The sequence below is a fragment of the Mya arenaria genome, chromosome 3 (genome assembly GCF_026914265.1).
Source record: "Mya arenaria isolate MELC-2E11 chromosome 3, ASM2691426v1".
Lineage (NCBI taxonomy): Eukaryota > Metazoa > Mollusca > Bivalvia > Myida > Myidae > Mya > Mya arenaria.
In genome coordinates, this window is record NC_069124.1 from 54,547,259 (window position 1) to 54,567,337 (window position 20,079).

Consider the following 20,079-nt stretch of genomic DNA (forward strand, 5'->3'; position numbering starts at 1 on the left):
TCTTATTTAGTAATGTGCCCATTTTTCAATTACTGCAACTCCACAATAAGCTAGCAAAGAGGTATCCCGTGCCACTGTTAAACCGAATGTATGGTGTTTTTATGAATTTACCACATATTTTAGACTTTAAATTGTCATTTGTATGAATATGATATATAAATGAATACATGTAATATGTATGGGGTGTACATTATCAAACCAATGGTTCATTTAAGCCCGCAGAACATGCAGAGGCGGTGGGCGAGGCAAGACATATCAATATTGTGTAGCTTATTGTGGAGTTGCAGTAATTGAAAAATGGGCACATTACTAAATAAGACATAGCTATAACATTCTAGTGTTCCGTGGTATACTTCTTTTGCACATGACATACCACCTTTCATCAGTTGAATGAACATTTACTGGCTTGTTGTCCATCGCCGATTTGTTTTCAGCAGAGAATGACCGGGGCATGTGTAAAGAGGGTACCGTTTCAGTAGATTTCGCAAAGAGGGTACCGATATGGATATGCACCGTGGTACCTTGGTCTTACATCGCCAAAATTGGACTATTTTGGTGTATGTTGGTGCATTCGTCGGAATGATTCTACGTAAAATTAATAACTAGTAACAGAAAATTTTAAAATTGTCTTTGGCCCACACAAAAATGCAAACCCCAAGTATATGCTACTTTTTACTATTGACACGTTTTTAACTAGTAAGCCATGGTGGAAAAATAGACTGACTAAAATATAGTCAATGAAACTATTTTTTGGTGCATTAACGTAATATCAATGAACATTTTTTGTTAGAAATACTCGATGGCCATTGGTCCACACAACTATGCAAACTCCATTTTTTTGCATCAGTACATAATAAGTTCCGTTTGGTCAGTTTGGCCATTTGATGATCGAACTATTTTCGTTCGTTGATGATATAATTTAGCGAAGTATAACTTTTTCGATGACGTCACATGGATACGTCGACGCAAGGTATGTTACAAAACTGCAAACACGAATGTGCCAAGCAGAAAATGATACAATTAAGACACAATGGACACTCAGTCTCTATGTCAATCTGTATGTAAAAGTCCGACATTTAATGTACCATCATGCAATACACCGTGTGAGTCTATGTTGGCATCTGAGAGCGTGCCTGGGGGTTTCCTCGGTCAGTAGACTTCTTTGAATGCTTTAGATAATGTCTATAACGTTTCGGGAGTAAGTGGAAGTCCGACTTATCACAGAGACGGACATACATCTACAAAATACACTTGGTCAGTTAAAGGAGTGTCCGCAAACAACTATCGAGAGAAGATATGTGATTGTCTTCATCAAGATCGCCCCTTCCACACCATAAATAAGTCACAAGGACCGACAGAGAAAGTGATATTCTGGCGCTTGTATAAATCACAATGATCGAATAATGCCCGGGCATAGACGCTGATTTTCTCGGGCAGAGATCTGGAAAATTAGGCGCGAGAAGTTCTTTTACTCTCTCGGAATGACCATAACTAGCCTCCGGTGAAATATTGGAACCGTGATAGCCTCCGTATACACACTTTTAAATAAGATTGCTCATTTGGTCTCTTCTGTTATTTTCTTTTTCCTTTTTGTCTTTGTTTCTCCTTCCTTTTTTGTCTATGTCTCTCATACATGAAAGCAAAGGATGACGAACGCCGCTGGACAATTTGTTACACTTTTAATTGTCAATTACAAACATCGTTTGGTTCACATGCTATAATTATAAACTGCTTCTTTACATTAAAACATAAATGAATCGTTCATTGTCGCTGCGTTCATTTGCCCAAACACGCGTAATAGATAACCTTTAAGAGCCAAATAAACTTGTAACATTTTAGTTTCTTTTAAACGTTTAAATAACACGGAGATTTTGTATCAGTTCACACAAGTTGACTTTGAAAGGATTTGAAATTGGAAGAGCGTTACAGAGTTTCAATTTGAATCAGCAAAGAGTCCATCTCTTCTACTGTAATTGTGTTAGTCAGTTTTAAATGTATCCAGCTTTGGCTGATTGGGGTCTAAGGAGTGAGACTAACTTTTCTCTATTTAAGGAGAAGGTGAAATTCAATCAAGTATTCAACTTGAAGGATTTGACAAAAGGCCAGACGACGGCGGTCTAGAACGCGAACAAAACTTTAACAAGCGTGCGTTTCTTAGGGTTGTTCATTGACTTATACAGTATCAGCAAATATCAGTCTTACAAAATGAAATTAAATACAATGAATGTATAAATGAACTTACAGTTATGTTTTCATTTATAATATATTGTGTGATAAAATACTAATCTGGGGACAAGGAATAATTGAACTACAGTCGACACTCGCTATTTCGAACTCTGTTATATCGATGTTCTTGTTATGTCGAACTGTTTCGAATGTGTTGGGTTAAGAAAGACATGTTTCTTTTTTTCTTTCGGCTAAATCAATTTTTCGTTATCTCTATGTATTTCCCCATGTCACCACTTCGACATAACGAATTTTGACTGTATTTAATTAAAATGGGTGCGTATAGTTTCAGGGGCGTAGCTAGCCCTCTATTCAAGAGGATTCATAATTGTGCTATGGGGGTCCGGGGGCATGTCCCCTTGAAAAAAACAATGGTGCAATTCGAGGCATTCTGGGCATTCTGATGTGCTTTATTTAGTTCTGGAAAATGGTCGGTTTTAGGATCATGTAGACAACTACGCATACTTTGGCTGATTTTTTTGTCAGAATCATGTGGATTTAGCCGCGTACTCGCTTATAGGCAGCTACGCGCCTGAGTTTTACGTCAGAACATCTGAAAATATTGACCATGAGAAAATGAACATACATGTATAATTAAACAGGATATAAACTAGATTAGACGGATTTTTTGGGGCGAAGAACAAAAATGATAAAAAGCACATCAGAAAGAGAAACACTCACCAGCTATTTTTCAAACACACTTTCATATGACAACATAAGCTTATAATGTAACAAGACAGCGATAGAGCCAGGTCTGATTATTAATAACTATATTAATTTGGACACGACCATTTGTTAACAAAACGCCTAGGCGGTAGATCGGGGCTGTTCGGAGTCTTGAGAGGCAGTATCAATCTAATTTCACGGCTGTCCGCTACCTTCATTAGCGCCAGAGTATTAAAGAGACAATGTTACATAAATATTCAAAACTACAATACTTAAGTAAACACTGTAGGTTTAATTCGGTCAAAACATTACAGTCGAAACTCGCTCATGTCGAACCCGGTTATTTCGATGTTCTGGTTATGGCGTAGTTTAAAAAAATATATATTTAGTTATATACTTTTTTGTAATCCGGTTATGTCGAGTATTCGTTATCCCGAAGTTTTTTTCAAGAGGTTTCATCGAGTTCGACATAACGAGTTTTGATTGTACTTGCATGCGGTTACAATGAGTCAAAACATTACTCCGACGTGTCGTCACTAGGGAGTTTGTGTGGAGTGGATGTATTCTGCGCTAAACTTTAAGAAGTTGATAATTTTGCATTAAGGTGGGTTCCCACTGCCGATCAGATCAACTCGATCATCCCGATCACCCAAATTCCCCGATCAGGCCCGACCATGCTCGACTAAAGGCGAATACACGACTTCTTCTCGACCTCTTGTCGATCACACACGATTTCCACACGATTATTCACGACTCCTTCACGACGTCAACCCGACCACCTTTCCGATTTCCGCTCGATCATCCCGACCTTTACACGATCCCTACACGATCTCAACTCGACCTACTGGATCTCTGCTCGATCGGTGTCAGATCTTTCCCCGACCCGATCGTCATAGTCGTACTCGAGTCGTAGAAGGTCGTGAACAGTCGTGTACCAAAACTTTTAGAATAAAAACTTCAAACAGTGTTGATCATTATCACTTCATCCTGAAACTTCATGGTATATGTTGTGTCCAGCATAGTATACATATTTATGGAGATTGAGCAGTTGCAGATGTGGGCCAGATGGTTAGAGCTCCAGAGAGACAGGGCCATTGCAGTGCTAGAGTTGGAACAAGAGGAAGAGGCTGAGGGTCGTAGGCATAGACGTAGGCGACAAATGCGCAGGAAAATATGGATGAAGCAGTGGCTTGCACGACGACCCCTGTATGGGCATTATGAGCAACTGCTACAGGAGCTAAACAGGGAAGACCCAAAAGGATACAAAAATTTCCTAAGGGTAGACGCTGATATGTTTGGGGAGCTTGTTGATCGCATATCACCCAGAATTCAGAAAAAGAACACCAACTTCAGGTAAATCATGGGTTTGATCCCCATCATTTTCACGTATTTCTGAAATAATTAGTCATCTAGTTACTTTTCCAACCAATTGACATCAACAGCTCTGTGCAATTGTCACTAATATTTAAGAAATTTTCATACGTTGTATAATAGCAGGCTAGTTATTACTTATCATTGTTCAATCTCTATTTCAGGGAAGCCCTGGAGCCTGGATTGAAGTTGGCGGTCACTCTTCGTCATCTCGCAACTGGAGCCTCGTATTCAGACTTGATGTACTCATTCCGAGTGGGAAGTAACACAATAAGTAAATTCGTCCCTGAAGTTTTGGATGCTATAATACAGGAGTACTCTGAAGAGGTTTTGCCAGACGTCGTCACTGCTGAACAATGGCAGCAGATTGCAGATGACTTCCGAACCAAGTGGAATTTTCCTCATGTCTGCGGGGCTCTTGATGGTAAGCACGTGAGGATAAAGAACCCGAAGAACTCTGGATCTCTGTTCTATAACTATAAAGGCTTCTTTTCCATAATACTACTCGCACTCGTAGACGCAAACTACAAATTCATTAATATTGCCGAAAAAAACATATACATGTAGAGTACTAATTGTAAAAATACATGACAAACATAGCAGTGTGTTATGATAAAATAAACAAATTATGCATTATATCCTTATAAACACTTGACACACAAAATATAAGTCTAATGACAGTTGTTTGTTCGTATTCGAAGGGAAAGCAAAATCAAAAGCTTAGTACCTCTATCTCAGGAGAAGTCGGACGTTCTTCTACTTGCTCTTTTCTGGTTTGCTCGGCAGAAGAGTCAGTAGGGGGTATAGGCGACTCATTACTCTCTTCCTGGGTGGGTTCCACGATTTCAGGCTGAGGCGCAGCAACTGCACATTTACTCGCAATTGTACTGCCTATCGGCCTTTTGCCTTTTCTCGGCATCTTTAGTTTGTAGTAGAAATGGCTTGGCTGAAGATGTTTTAACAGATATTGGTTTGCTAAAGATGTTATATCTTCAGCGTCCAAACAACTTATGAGACACTGGTCAGCACGCTTTTCTTGCTTTAGTCACGTGAGCTCGTGTATGGTCGAACAGTGATCGGGGTTTGATCGTGTGCGGTCGTGTGTGGTCGTGGAGTAGTCGGGTAGCAGTCTTGATAATCTGGACAAGAGATCGAACAGAGATCTACTTAATCGGGATGCGATCGTATATTACTCGAGTAGAAGTCGAGAAGATCGGTTACAGATCGGGTAAAAGATGTCAATCCGACCAAACAAGATCGCTACACGATTGTTTCTCGATTAACTCGATCTTCAACTCGATCAATACACGATCGCTTCCCGAGCTCTTCTCGACCGCTTGGCTACACGATCGCTACACGAATTTTTTTGACATGTCAAAAAAATTCGGGTAGAAAGCCCGAGCGATGCCGACCAAGGTAGACCTCCCCGACCACTCCCGATCAATCATGCCGACCTACCCAGACAAGTACCCGATCGCTTGATCGGGCTTGATCGAGTTGATCTGATCGGCAGTGGGAGCCCAGCTTTAGAGTGATTCAAAGACTTCTAATTTCTTTATACATATCTGGCCTCTAAAAATCACTGGTCAGTGTCAATCAACTGCCCCTATATGAATGCCAATGTAATTGCAATTGGTATTGTAATGCCATTTGAGACCTTTGTACTTGCCCCTCTGAGACAGCACCTTTAAAATTGTTCGCCACATACCATTAGTATTATTATAAATGAATTGTTTTCCTTTCCTGTCTTAATGAGATTATTAGCTGGAGTGTGTAAACTTTCACCAGGTGCATCAAGAGACTGTCATACATCAAATGAGCGCCATTATTACAGGTAAAATGAGGTTCGACTCTTTCGCTCAGACCATGGAGTGTACAGGGGGGGGGGGGGGAGGGGGGTATAAATATTTGTCATGGTCATCGCCCGGTCCGGTAACGCACTTGACTGTCAATCAAGGGGTCGCAGGTTCGATTCTCTGTCACACCACTAAAATACTAAACGTCTTTCAGGGGGGAGAACCAGGTTAGCTCCAACCAGGGTTACATTCTGTATGTGAAATATGCTCCCCAAAAAAACTAAAATGACTAACAATTTACTCGGAGCACTCGCCGGAAATAAACTCAAAACCACAGTAAGGACCATCCAACGCTTGATTTGAACCCGAATCTTCTTGTGGGTAAAATAGTTTCTTTAGGTTTAATGCATTTCCTTTCATTTAATTAGAATCGAAATATAGCGAAACGTTTTAGATTGTTTAGATATTAAATCGAATTGTGCTTCAAAAGTACGCGGTTCTTTCGTTCATGTTATGAAACATTTTGCTTAGTAACAAGGGAAGCAACCCAATTTGAAATATATTACTTATTGCTTGTGTCTTGTTTTTTCTACAATTATATAATAATGATAAAAGATAAAAAAAAATCCGAAATAATTCGGAATAATTTTATTGCTATAAATGACAAACTTCGTTTCACATGCCATACCCAGTGTCATAACCTTGCCCGGATGGATTATTTCTATCCTGCTGTGAATACGCCGCGGGGTGGGCCATAAAGCCATTATCGTACAGTTGAATACACAATTTTTGGGCATCGATTTTTTACAAATTTTACAGAATTGTTCAAAAAGGACCAAAAGATATTTAAAAAATCATTATTTCGAAAAGTGCATTTGGAAGAGAGAAAAAATTCTGCATCGTTATCCGCTGGAAGCTAAGCGATCGGATGTCTATAATGACTTTAAATAGCAAAACAATTTTTAGCTCCTTCTTATTTCAATGTAACTTTTAACGACCAACAAAACTCTTAAAAGGGACCAAAATGTAAAAATCATACAATAAATACAAAACCATCATCTTCAAGGGCAAGAATTATCCTAACATATATGTAGGAAGTAAGAGAATCGTTTAACCATATTTTCCCTATATAACTCTATAGGCACTTTCGCTTCAGCGGTTTTCTTCAAAGTTGGCAATGCATTATGTCGGGCAATCGAATTATAAATATTGCTGTAAATTAATAAAAATATATGTCTTAATGTCATGTAATAAAGATTTAATGAATGGCTTTTCGGTTTAAAGTTAAAACATTTGCTTTCGTTCGGGGAAGAATCAAGTAAACTTTTTCCCTCGGCCTATCGAATTTCAATTACTCATGTAAAACAATAACTTGAAATTTATAACCATATTAGCCTGTTGATCACCATACGTATTCACTTCATATTGGTTCTGAAACTTTCCAATAAAGTAAACATTTGCATACATTGCCAGGGGCGAATCCAGGAATTCATGTTAGAGGGGGCATGACTTATGGGCGTTACTTTTGACTTGCTACCCTCCCTGAAAACAGAAATTGATATGGTTCAAAGTGTTGGCGGGGGGGGGGGGGTGCTCCCCCAAGATTTTTTTAACAATTCTAGTCCGAAATGGTGCATTTTGGGTGTATTTTATTCCTTTTTCCTCTTATATTGAAATTAAAAGTAAACTTTGATGATTTAAGGGGGGAGGGCACCCCCTCCCCCTGCCTGGATCCGCATAAGATTGCATCTCTTAATTTTGCAGGAGCAATTTCTATTCAAAGACTCGGTGCCAATCAACAAGTTATACCTCCTTATTAAGCATGCATGGAAATGCCACACAAATCTGAAACCCTTAATTATGCCAGTATAAACAAACCACACCTTTTAAGCATGCCAATTAATATGAAAAACTGCTCGTAATAACTCACATTTCCCACTGCCCGGAACGGGACAATTTAATCAACATCAGTGTTTCTCTTCGGGCTAACGTAGCCAGTTTCTTGCTAATATAATGAACAAATTAATAAGTTTACTAGAATGATAAGTCCCATTTTTTCTACCACTGCGATGTCAACCTGTCAAAATTTATACAATACAATGTCATTCCTGACAAATTTAATGTGAAGTAGTCGTTCACAAACATTTAAAACGTTTTATAAATTGACACGGCGAACATAACAAGGGTTACTCAGTTAAAGAAACAAAGAAACAATCACGATTTAAAGATGAATGCATGTTCCGTTCAGGCATCTATACACACTTTATTCGTCTGTTGCAATGTAAGTTCCGGGTTGAGACATACAGCTAGACTACACAATTTAAAAGCAAGCATAATATCATTTTCCATCTTCAATTATGCAAGCATAAGAAAGCTCCTCTCAGACGACTGCACCAAACCCAGTTCATCTTCTTGACCGAAGTATAAACAAATCATATTTATCATTTCTTTGGATCAATTCTTACCGACTGCTTCCGGCTCATGCTCAAGTTATTTCGACAGCCACATTGCAAACAATGTATATCGATAGAAACATTATGCTCAAGTCATATCGACAGCTACATCGCAAACAATGAACATCGACAGAAACGTCATGCTCAAGTCATATCGACAGCTACATGGCAAACAATGAACATCGACAGAAACTTCATGCTCAAGTCATATCGACAGCTACATGGCAAACAATGAACATCGACAGAAACGTCATGCTCAAGTCATATCGACAGCTACATCGCAAACAATGAACATCGACAGAAACGTCATGCTCAAGTCATATCGACAGCTACATGGCAAACAATGAACATCGACAGAAACGTCATGCTCAAGTCATATCGACAGCTACATCGCAAACAATGTATATCGACAGAAACATCATGCTCAAGTCATATCGACAGCTACTTTGCAAACAACTTATATAGACAGATACATAATGGACAAGTCAATCGACAGCTTTATGCAAACAACTCAAATCAACAGTTGAATGTGAACAACTCATACAGACAGCTACATGTCAACAACTCATACATACAGATACATGTGAACAACTCATACAGACAGCTACATGTGAACAACTCATACAGACAGCTACATGTGAACAACTCATACCGACAGCTACATGTGAACAACTCATACATACAGCTACATGTGAACAACTCATACATACAGCTACATGTCAACAACTCATACAGACAGCTACATGTGAACAACTCATACATACAGCTACATGTGAACAACTCATACAGACAGCTACATGTGAACAACTCATACAGACAGCTACATGTCAACAACTCATACATACAGCTACATGTGAACAACTCATACAGACAGCTACATGTGAACAACTCATACATACAGCTACATGTCAACAACTCATACAGACAGCTACATGTGAACAACTCATACATACAACTACATGTGAAGAACCCATACAGACAGCTACATGTGAACAACTCATACAGTCAGCTACATGTGAACAACTCATACAGACAGCTACATTTAACCAACGCATACAGACAGCTACATGTGAACAACTCATACATACAGCTACATGTGAACAACTCATACTGTCAGCTACATGTCAACAACTCATACATACAGCTACATGTCAACAACTCATACAGACAGCTACATGTCAACAACTCATACAGACAGCTACATGTCAACAACTCATACAGACAGCTACATGTGAACAACTCATACAGACAGCTACATGTGAACAATTCATACAGACAGCTACATGTGAACAATTCATACAGACAGCTACATGTGAACAATTCATACAGACAGCTACATGTGAACAATTCATACAGACAGCTACATGTGAACAACTCATACAGACAGCTACATGTCAACAACTCATACAGACAGCTACATGTCAACAACTCATACAGACAACTACATGTCAACAACTCATACAGACAACTACATGTCAACAACTCATACAGACAACTACATGTCAACAACTCATACAGACAACTACATGTCAACAACTCATACATACAACTACATGTCAACAACTCATACAGACAGCTACATGTCAACAACTCATACAGACAGCTACATGTCAACAACTCATACAGACAGCTACATGTCAACAACTCATACAGACAGCTACATGTGAACAACTCATACAGACAGCTACATGTCAACAACTCATACATACAGCTACATGTGAACAACTCATACAGACAGCTACATGTCAACAACTCATACAGACAGCTACATGTCAACAACTCATACAGACAGCTACATGTCAACAACTCATACATACAGCTACATGTCAACAACTCATACATACAGCTACATGTCAACAACTCATACAGACAGCTACATGTCAACAACTCATACAGACAGCTACATGTGAACAACTCATACAGACAGCTACATGTGAACAACTCATACAGACAGCTACATGTCAACAACTCATACAGACAGCTACATGTCAACAACTCATACAGACAGCTACATGTCAACAACTCATACAGACAGCTACATGTCAACAACTCATACAGACAGCTACATGTCAACAACTCATACAGACAGCTACATGTCAACAACTCATACAGACAGCTACATGTCAACAACTCATACAGACAGCTACATGTCAACAACTCATACAGACAGCTACATGTGAACAACTCATACAGACAGCTACATGTCAACAACTCATACAGACAGCTACATGTCAACAACTCATACAGACAGCTACATGTCAACAACTCATACAGACAGCTACATGTGAACAACTCATACAGACAGCTACATGTGAACAACTCATACAGACAGCTACATGTCAACAACTCATACAGACAGCTACATGTGAACAACTCATACAGACAGCTACATGTGAACAACTCATACAGACAGCTACATGTGAACAACTCATACATACAGCTACATGTCAACAACTCATACATACAGCTACATGTGAACAACTCATACAGACAGCTACATGTCAACAACTCATACAGACAGCTACATGTCAACAACTCATACAGACAGCTACATGTCAACAACTCATACATACAGCTACATGTCAACAACTCATACATACAGCTACATGTCAACAACTCATACAGACAGCTACATGTCAACAACTCATACAGACAGCTACATGTCAACAACTCATACAGACAGCTACATGTCAACAACTCATACAGACAGCTACATGTCAACAACTCATACAGACAGCTACATGTCAACAACTCATACAGACAGCTACATGTCAACAACTCATACAGACAGCTACATGTCAACAACTCATACAGACAGCTACATGTCAACAACTCATACAGACAGCTACATGTCAACAACTCATACAGACAGATACATATGACCAACTCATACAGACAGATACATGTCAACAACTCATACAGACAGCTACATGTCAACAAATCATACAGACAGCTACATGTCAACAACTCATACAGACAGCTACATATGAACAACTCATACAGACAGCTACATGTGAACAACTCATACAGACAGCTACATGTGAACAACTCATACAGACAGCTACATATGACCAACTCATACAGACAGCTACATGTCAACAACTCATACAGACAGCTACATGTCAACAACTCATACAGACAGCTACATGTGAACAACTCATACAGACAGCTACATGTCAACAACTCATACAGACAGCTACATGTCAACAACTCATACAGACAGTTACATGTGAACAACTCATACAGACAGCTACATGTGAACAACTCATACAGACAGCTACATGTGAACAACTCATACAGACAGCTACATGTCAACAACTCATACAGACAGCTACATGTCAACAACTCATACAGACAGCTACATGTCAACAACTCATACAGACAGCTACATGTCAACAACTCATACAGACAGCTACATGTCAACAACTCATACATACAACTACATGTCAACAACTCATACAGACAGCTACATGTCAACAACTCATACAGACAGCTACATGTCAACAACTCATACAGACAGCTACATATGACCAACTCATACAGACAGCTTCATGTGAACAACTCATGCAGACAGCAACTCATATTTCCAGCTACTTGTGAGTGACTCAAATTCACTGCTACATGTGAATGATTTTATACTGGCAGCTGTATGTGAACAATTAGATACATGTTAATAATTATATTAACAAACGCAGGATAATAATTCATATTGAATGTTACAACTTCAATTAAAACTTTTCATTTTATCAAAGTTTAATATTAACAACCCATATAAATGAGCACCTCCAAAATGATTCGCTTTAAGGACAACATATCTAGACAGCTCGGCCCTTTTTGGGGCCGAAATTCAGACCCATTACCCTCCTGAAAAAACATTTATTTTTCTCCTGCCCAGGGAATAAAATCCCCTTTAGTTTTTTTTTCAGAGCATTTACCTCTTGACATTGAGCAAATGTAGCAATTAAGTGCCATTCTGATTCATGAATATGTCGATAATTTTGTTGAATAATGGGTTTGAAAAGAAGTTGAACATTTTATTAATCATGTTAGAATTTTTCCCCCTTTTTGCCAAAAAGACGCTATTTTTCCCCTATAAACAGGCTCTGCCACTATTCCCTTAAAAGTAGTACAAAACACTGTTTAAACAACCCAATCAAGAGTAGGGGACGTAACTAGTCAAACTAAGAGAACAATAATCAGCAGCTATGACTGAGTGTTATGTACCTTCCTGCATAGTGGAGCATTATGATCGATAAAAAACAAAAACAGTGTCAGCAATTTTTTATTGAAATAACACTTTTGTCTGTCATGCAACAAATTCATAGTTTCACAATAAATACTGAAATCAAGTTAGCTGTAGATTCATGGTGACGCTGCTATGAGTAAGTGTATTCTTCTGCTGAAGATTGAAATTATATCCTCCATTTTAACAGTAGAATCTAAATAATCGACCAACAGTTAGAACAAACAAAAGCACCAAAAGAGGATGTCAAGGCTCATCTGTCTTTGTTTCAATTGAAAGGGGAATAACTCAAAATTTATTATTGCAAGAGTTAATTGACTTGCTTCATGTGTGTATTGACCCTGGCAACATGTGTACCATTTTTTTCATACATGGCAAAGGTCTTTGCATAATGATGGCACCAAGGCTATCACAAAACTTCTTTTCTTTAAAAAAAAAGACCAGCTAAAAATAAATTAAATGTATTGACAAACTCAGAAGTTAAAACACCAAATTTTAACAATATACCCGATACAGACATTTTAACAAAGTATGATATCTTTACAGTATGTGTTGTAAATGAGTTTTCCCTAAATATCCTGAGCAAACAAAATAAACAAAACATCACACTAGTAAATCCGTTCCATCAAATGTAATTTCTTCATACAATCATCCTTAATTAAGTGAACTAAATCACAATTTGACAATACATCAAACAATGGCACACATTTTTATACTATTTATTATAATTAAAATCTCAATACGGTAAGTTAAAGTCTGTTACAGATGAAATACACTCTATTCTTGGAACCATTTTTTTACAATGTTTTTCCAGCAGTCACTCATATGCGACCCAAGAGTTCCAGGCGTGCGCGCCCTCGAAGCCGTTCCGCTGATACGTGTAGTCACGCTCTGCTTCCTGTATCTCTTCCTCCGTGTTCATCGCCCAAGGACCTGACACATATAAGGACTTCCAATGTGTGTTCTTATTTAAATACCAGTAGTTGTACTTATTTCTACTGTCTATGAGCTGGCTGTAGACTAAATATTTCTAAACAATGTGCATGATATGTTACTGAAATATATGGATTAACGAAATGCATAGTAAAATATAAAATTATTGTTAGTTATCACAAGAGATTAAAAGTGCAACAGAGGAATGGCTTGGTGTAGGACGCCTTCATCTTGGTAAATCAAAACAGAAACAATTGACACAAATGATTGTTCATTTAACTGCTATCTAGTATAGTAAAAATAAATGAAGTAAGTATAAATATATGGGATATCTTTAAATCTTATAAACAGCAGTTTCTTAGCCTAGGCCAATCAGCAATTAATAGATTATTCTTATACCTTTTCATTTCATAAATGTTTTTAATTAGTTTTTTAATTCAACATCCACAATAAACCTACAAAACATTAATTAAAACAGTAAAATAAATATAAGATCTTGAACATAACATACTTTTTAAATATCTTAAGTAAAACATAATTTTTTTTTAACTTTTTCATGAAAAGTATAGAAAGTAATAAAAGGTTATTTTTTTTAATGTATTATGCAATAGACACTTTCAAAAAAGTTTTCACAGGTAAAATGTCTATCCCCTGCTAGCTCCAGACTGCCATTTATCAGCATTTTCAAAGCCGTTTCTGGCTGACCGATAGTCGTTTATGGCTTGCTGTATTTCCTGTTGTTCATTCATTACAAACGGGCCTGAAAAAAATACAGCTAATGTTAATTGTTTATAAAAAATGATACATTATATTTACCAACATAGGCTGTAAATGGCAGTCCAGTTTACCATTCATCATTCAAGCGCTATACAAGCGTGGCTATTTATCGTATTAACTAAAATGCTCTGAAACCAGGTTGTTAATTTATGCAATCAGAAAAGATGGCAAATTTAGCTACATTGTATTGGGTAACTTAATACAACCAAGGACCTTCATCTTGTTTTTACCAACCCAACATCATATCTAATTGAGATTGCTGTATAGATAGATTATACTAATTTCTTCTAGCTCTATTGTGACGATACTATAAACAGATAGCATGATCACTCTCAAACTCATTTGATGGGTAGGTACCAGTACTGATATCCATTTTAAGAGGTGTTGAGAAAGAACCCCAGGGTTGTATACAATCACAACCTGAGTCTGAGTTTGAGGGGCAGGCTCAGAAAAGCTAAATTCTAATTTTGTTGTAAAAATTCTAATAAAGGAGCTGGTAAAAAATGATGCATGTATTTCAAATTATCTGTTCCATAATCAGGCCCACATCTTGTGCAAAATAATTTTATTAGGGATATTTTAAAATATTTAAGAATTCAATTTTCTGAGCCTGAGTCTGAAACTCGGACTCAATACAATAGTGAATTCGGACCCTGGTAGATCTCGAATGCACAACCTCTATGATGAGTGGCTGACACCTGTACCACGAGACTACTTTCACCCTTTTCCCAGCTTGTAATCTGCACATTATAAAAAAAACTAAAGTGATGGGGCAAACTTAGTCATGTGAAACAAATCATAGTTAGAATTGGGTTAATTTTATGTCAAACACATTTCTGTGAAGGAAAACATAAAGCTGCCTTACCATACTGTACAATTGGTTCACCTAGTGGCTGCCCTGCTATCATCACAAAATGGCACACTGCACCTCCCTGCACAAGTAGTTAAAAAGTTGGATGGATACATTTTCAAATACTTTTTTTTGGTCAACATTGGTTTATAGTTTACACCTTTAAATATATATATATACATATATATATACTTTATACTAATTTATTTAAGCTCAATTGTAAAGACAGCTGAGAGCTGATATGACTCAACCTGGCTCCAATATCACGAAAATACTTAAGTCATATCTCAATCTCAATCCAACTCATTTTACCACATAAAGGCATAGTATAATTCAAAATTTTGCATGTTTTTATGCTCTTTGAAAATCTGCTTTCTCATAAAATGTGTTTTGAAAGAGTTTTCAATATTTCAAAGAAAACTTATTCTAGATGAAAAATATACATGAGTAATTGTTAAAGGGCAATGAATGGTAGCAAATTTTTGGCTGTAGAATATTTTCGATTGGAATCTATACCAAAGGTTTTAATCAACGTATTCAATGATAGAACGTGGTTTAATTTTTTTTTAAAACATCTATATGTGTCAATTAATTTTAATGTTCTACAGTAAAATTAGTTGAGTTAAAGTTTGAGATTTGACTCGAGTATTTTCATGATATTGGGACCAGGAGTCTGTTTCTTGGGCAGAAATCAGTACTATGTCCTTTTGAAGCCATGAGAAGATAGCCCTTTTGGGGATTGAACCCACAACCGTTTTGGTGAGAGGTGACCACCTTAAACACTTGACCACTCTCAACTTTATGAATGGCTTTGGCAACATTGATATCTTGATATAAAACCACACTATTAAGAAGAAACAAAATCCCTATTCTGCTTGCACTCACATCATTTTTGACTTGTATGGAGTTCCCTGGTCCCATCACCAGTGTGTGGTGGGCTGGTCCTTTCTTGGCCTGTCCATCTGGACCTGTCAGGAGAATGTATGTACCGGTACATAATAGTGAAATATATAAAGACGAGAATACAATGCTTGTTATGGTCAATAAACTTCTAAGGTCACATTTAGCATGATTTGTTTTTGGAGGGGTTGGGGCACTCACATACTGTACATAAGTAAATACCAGAGTGACTTGACAATAAATATGTAGTTGCCTTCATGATGGAATTTAAATCAAAAGTTAACGAAAACAGGATATGTAAAAATAAAATATGTATATTTTCATTCACACAGAAAACCGTATGGATTTATGTCATAAGCCTTATTTGATAACAGAAAGACTGTGCTAATAACAAATTCAAAATACATTTCCCCATCATGTCACTGACCGAACATGGCTGACCCTGATAGGATGTACACAAATCCCGTCCAGCCCTCATGCACATTTTGTACAAGGGTGGCCCCCTTTTCCAGCTTGAAGTCCAGATACATGGTCGGGGTCCGGGTTTTCACTGGAGACTGTAAATTGATAAAACACAAACATTCAATGCAATATAAAGATGATAGACACATTATGAGCTTGGTTCCCTTCTCAATTTTAAAGTAAAGTACATGGTCAGGGTGCAAGTGAACACTTGAGATTAGAAAATGGAGTTACATTAACATGATATCATCTTAGTAAAACCGTTATTTTCTGGTGATACACTTGTAATAACATAACTAAAAAGAACTAGAGCTATCTTCTTCGAAAATAAAATTATCCTGATATCCCAGTACGGACAGTGCAAGGTGACTTCTATATAGCCCCCATTACCACCAAGTGGTGGGGATATAAAAACAAATTTACTGTAGAGAAGTAAAAAATTCAGTATTAGTCGGTTATACCTTGATCCCCAGAGATTCCCCTGCAATGACCTTGACAGTGACCCCATCTTTTGTTGTCCTCGGAATGTCCTTATCAAGCAGCTCCTGGTAGTCGGGCTTTGTCATCTTGTTTTGGCGACTGAGGTTCACCCACAGTTGGAGCCCATGGGCTAGCCCCTCCCCCTCCGGCATTTCACAGTGCAGGATTCCCCGGCCAGCTGTCATCCACTAAAAGGTAAATAGGTCAGGTAATCGTTTATAACAATCATCAATACATGTTTATACATTTATAATCTAAAATAATTGAGCATTTTTTGCAAAAATTGTGCATTGTACATTTTCCTTGTTAATTAATTACAGGTGTAAAGAAATTTCAAGAAATAATCTACCTTCTTGCATACCGTTATAAAAACATAAATTACATTAACAAGACCTATTAAATCATTTGGTGTTTGATAATTATATTAAAGAACCATTGTAAAGAAATGAAGTGTTTGTGTAAACAATACAGAAACTGCACCTCTTAAATGTATTTACATTCCAGTGTGTGTTTTAACGCCCCTATTTGTGGCCAAAAATTTGCCCCATTCCCCAGCTGAAAAAGCATATATTTTTGCCCTACCCAGGAAAAAAAATCCACTGAAAAATGATTAATTACTTTTATTTTAGGAACACTGACCCCTTAACATTTATCAATAAAGTGCCATTCATGAATATGCGGATAGGATTTGTTGAATAAAAAGTACGAAAACAATGTAAGTATTTTCCCCTTTTAAAAAGGCTTTTTTCTAAATTGACGCCAATTGGCCCAGACACCATTCCCTTAAAAGTGGAAAAAAACACTGAACTAAGATAAAAACAAGAGCTGTCACAGTATGTGACAAATGCACCTGAACGTGACATTCACCTATGAACAAGGTAAGTACATGAAAAGTTGATCTTGCTTTTATTTGTCAAATACATATGGCAAGTCATTTTAAATTGCCTCTGAACATAAAAAATTCCACCCATACTTGACAACCTACACTCTTATGTCCTTATATTCAGCATTCCATTGTGAATAAACACTAAGTGTATCTTTCACCTTAGAGGTAGGGACATGGGTCTTGCACGTAACACGTCGTCTTGGTATGTCAAACACATGCAGAAAAGTTTTTTTTAAATCTGTCCATACAAGAGAAAGTTACAGCCTGGACAAAACAACCTATACTCTATGTACTTATATGCAGCATTTCATTGGGAATAAATACTAAGTGTGACCTTGACCTTAGAGGTAGGGACACGTGTCTTGCACGCGACACGTTTCTTGGTATGTTGAACACATGTGGCAAGTTATTTTAAAATATGTCCATACTAGAGAAAGTTACAGCCCGGACACGATTTATTGAGCCGGACGCACGGACAGACGGACGGACTGAAGGTGCGATTTTAACATGCCCACCTTCGGGGGCATATAAACACATGTTAGAATTTGAAAATCAAGCTTACTTGCAGGTCACCGGGGTTGATGATTCCTTTGTGTCCACAGAAATCTTCGTGCCTAAACGATCCACCGAGCATGTAAGTGACCGTCTCAAACCCTCTGTGTGGATGGTCAGGGAATCCAGCCGGCTTTTTCACCTTAAACTCATCTAACATGAGGAAAGGGTCAAGATTTTTCAATTGAGATGAGCCGATACTCCGACGTACACGAGCCCCCATACCTTCATCTTGCTCGCGGCTTTCAACAATGTTCTCGATTGTTCTTGACATGATGTTTTTATCTGTTTTGTCAAATTTGTTTGAATTAAAGTTGAGTCCACTGTTGTATTTCTGTTCACCTTGCGTCTTCTGTTCTTCACATTCAGAGTCTCCTTTGCTGCAGAATCGTGCCGGATTGATGTCACATGATGAGAGAAGTTGTGGAATTGTCAAGAATGTAAAGCATTTGAAATACAGTCTGTTTCTGGAAACAAAGCAATTGTGTTAAATGTTTAGTTATGATTAAACAAAAAAATGTATCAATTAACATTTAAAGGTTAACTCAAATGATCAGTAATTATTTTGAAACATTACTGTACATTAATGTTATTCTGCTAGACTACTTATATACACACACCTAAGCATTAAATCCTGTAATTAATAAAAATGCAAAATAATTAGAACAGTTCGTTATATATAACGACTTTCTAGGACTGAGTTGTAAAACATTACTGGGTTACATGTATATTTAGAGTCACTATAAACAGAAATGTAGGACAGGTGTTCTGATTTTCAATCTACATACATGTATTAGTTGTGTTTTTTTAGTATTGGGTGACAACTAATTTATTTTTTGCAACAGATTCCCAATATATAAGACCTAAAATAAATAAAAGAAATACTCTCGAATTAGGCTTCGAACAGACATAAACTACGAAGCAAAATGTTGTTTATTTACCTGCAAATCATGGTCGGCCCAGTTGTCTATCCTAAATTATGATCGGACCTGCTTGAGGCCATCAGAATTATTAATGTCGTTCATCTTTGTCGTGATATTTTTTTTTACTTTTATGTTATAAAAGGAAAGGCAATATTACTATATTATAGTATATTCCATACTTTTTTAGGAGTCTATCATGAACTATTTTAATGCAACGTTTATAAATACGTTGAAACTGTTGTCTATCACAGATTATTTAGCTTGACGAATAGGCTATTGAGCAAACAGATTTTAGGCTTAAAAGTATCACGTTTATGAAACTGTTGTCCGCATCTCAATAATATGTACCTTTTAATACGAAGTTGTTAGTGTCTATCAAAGAAATATTTTAATTGATATTTATGTATGCCATACAAAAATAACCCTATCATATACCATTTCTTTTATGGACATTTGAAGGTACATATTAACAAAATCAATTGATATATTTAAATTTTTGCATCAAATATGTTCTTTGATAATATAAAGAAAAGTACATTGATCAAACAAGTGTAAGTGAGA

The 20,079-nt window shown here is 37.2% G+C and overlaps 3 protein-coding genes across 8 annotated transcripts; 2 read left to right on the plus strand and 1 right to left on the minus strand.

Moving 5' to 3' along the window:
• Nucleotides 1-3,509: 3,509 nt before the first annotated feature.
• LOC128226128 (uncharacterized) lies at nucleotides 3,510-4,830 on the plus strand. The gene is made up of 2 exons (XM_052936020.1): nucleotides 3,510-4,245; nucleotides 4,428-4,830. Exons 1-2 carry the CDS (start codon nucleotides 3,890-3,892, stop codon nucleotides 4,828-4,830), a joined length of 759 nt encoding a protein of 252 aa, XP_052791980.1. The 5' UTR covers nucleotides 3,510-3,889.
• Nucleotides 4,831-8,855: 4,025 nt separating this feature from the next.
• LOC128226129 (homeobox-like protein HDP1) lies at nucleotides 8,856-12,116 on the plus strand. Its single transcript, XM_052936021.1, has one exon. It carries the CDS (start codon nucleotides 8,856-8,858, stop codon nucleotides 12,114-12,116), a length of 3,261 nt encoding a protein of 1,086 aa, XP_052791981.1.
• A 664-nt stretch (nucleotides 12,117-12,780) lies between these two features.
• On the minus strand, nucleotides 12,781-19,612 carry LOC128229349 (pirin-like). Of its 6 annotated transcripts, XM_052941218.1 has the most exons (8): nucleotides 19,481-19,527; nucleotides 18,606-19,062; nucleotides 17,139-17,345; nucleotides 16,643-16,772; nucleotides 16,201-16,283; nucleotides 15,331-15,397; nucleotides 14,322-14,448; nucleotides 13,576-13,688 (listed from the first exon to the last, which is right to left on the minus strand). In XM_052941218.1, the coding sequence occupies exons 1-7, from the start codon at nucleotides 19,504-19,506 to the stop codon at nucleotides 14,333-14,335; spliced, it is 1,086 nt and encodes a 361-aa protein (XP_052797178.1). In that variant the 5' UTR covers nucleotides 19,507-19,527; the 3' UTR covers nucleotides 13,576-13,688; nucleotides 14,322-14,332. The 6 variants fall into 6 exon arrangements, with proteins under 6 accessions (XP_052797180.1, XP_052797179.1, XP_052797177.1 ...); XM_052941220.1 differs by lacking the exon at nucleotides 19,481-19,527 and adding an exon at nucleotides 19,537-19,612 and having other exon boundaries at nucleotides 12,781-14,448; XM_052941219.1 differs by lacking the exon at nucleotides 14,322-14,448 and having other exon boundaries at nucleotides 12,781-13,688.
• Nucleotides 19,613-20,079: the final 467 nt, after the last annotated feature.

Excerpts from the sequence above, each read along its gene's own strand:
- LOC128226128 (XM_052936020.1), top strand. The coding sequence starts at position 3,890 with ATGGTATATGTTGTGTCCAGCATAGTATACATATTTATGGAGATTGAG. Across the intron at positions 4,246-4,427 it reads AAAAAGAACACCAACTTCAG|GGAAGCCCTGGAGCCTGGAT; the intron begins GTAAATCATGGG and ends TCTCTATTTCAG.
- LOC128226129 (XM_052936021.1), top strand. The coding sequence starts at position 8,856 with ATGAACATCGACAGAAACGTCATGCTCAAGTCATATCGACAGCTACAT.
- LOC128229349 (XM_052941219.1), bottom strand. The coding sequence starts at position 19,506 with ATGTCTGTTCGAAGCCTAATTCGAGA. Across the intron at positions 19,063-19,480 it reads GTTCGAAGCCTAATTCGAGA|AAACAGACTGTATTTCAAAT; the intron begins GTATTTCTTTTA and ends CTTTGTTTCCAG. Across the intron at positions 16,284-16,642 it reads ATCAGGGTCAGCCATGTTCG|GTCCAGATGGACAGGCCAAG; the intron begins GTCAGTGACATG and ends TTCTCCTGACAG.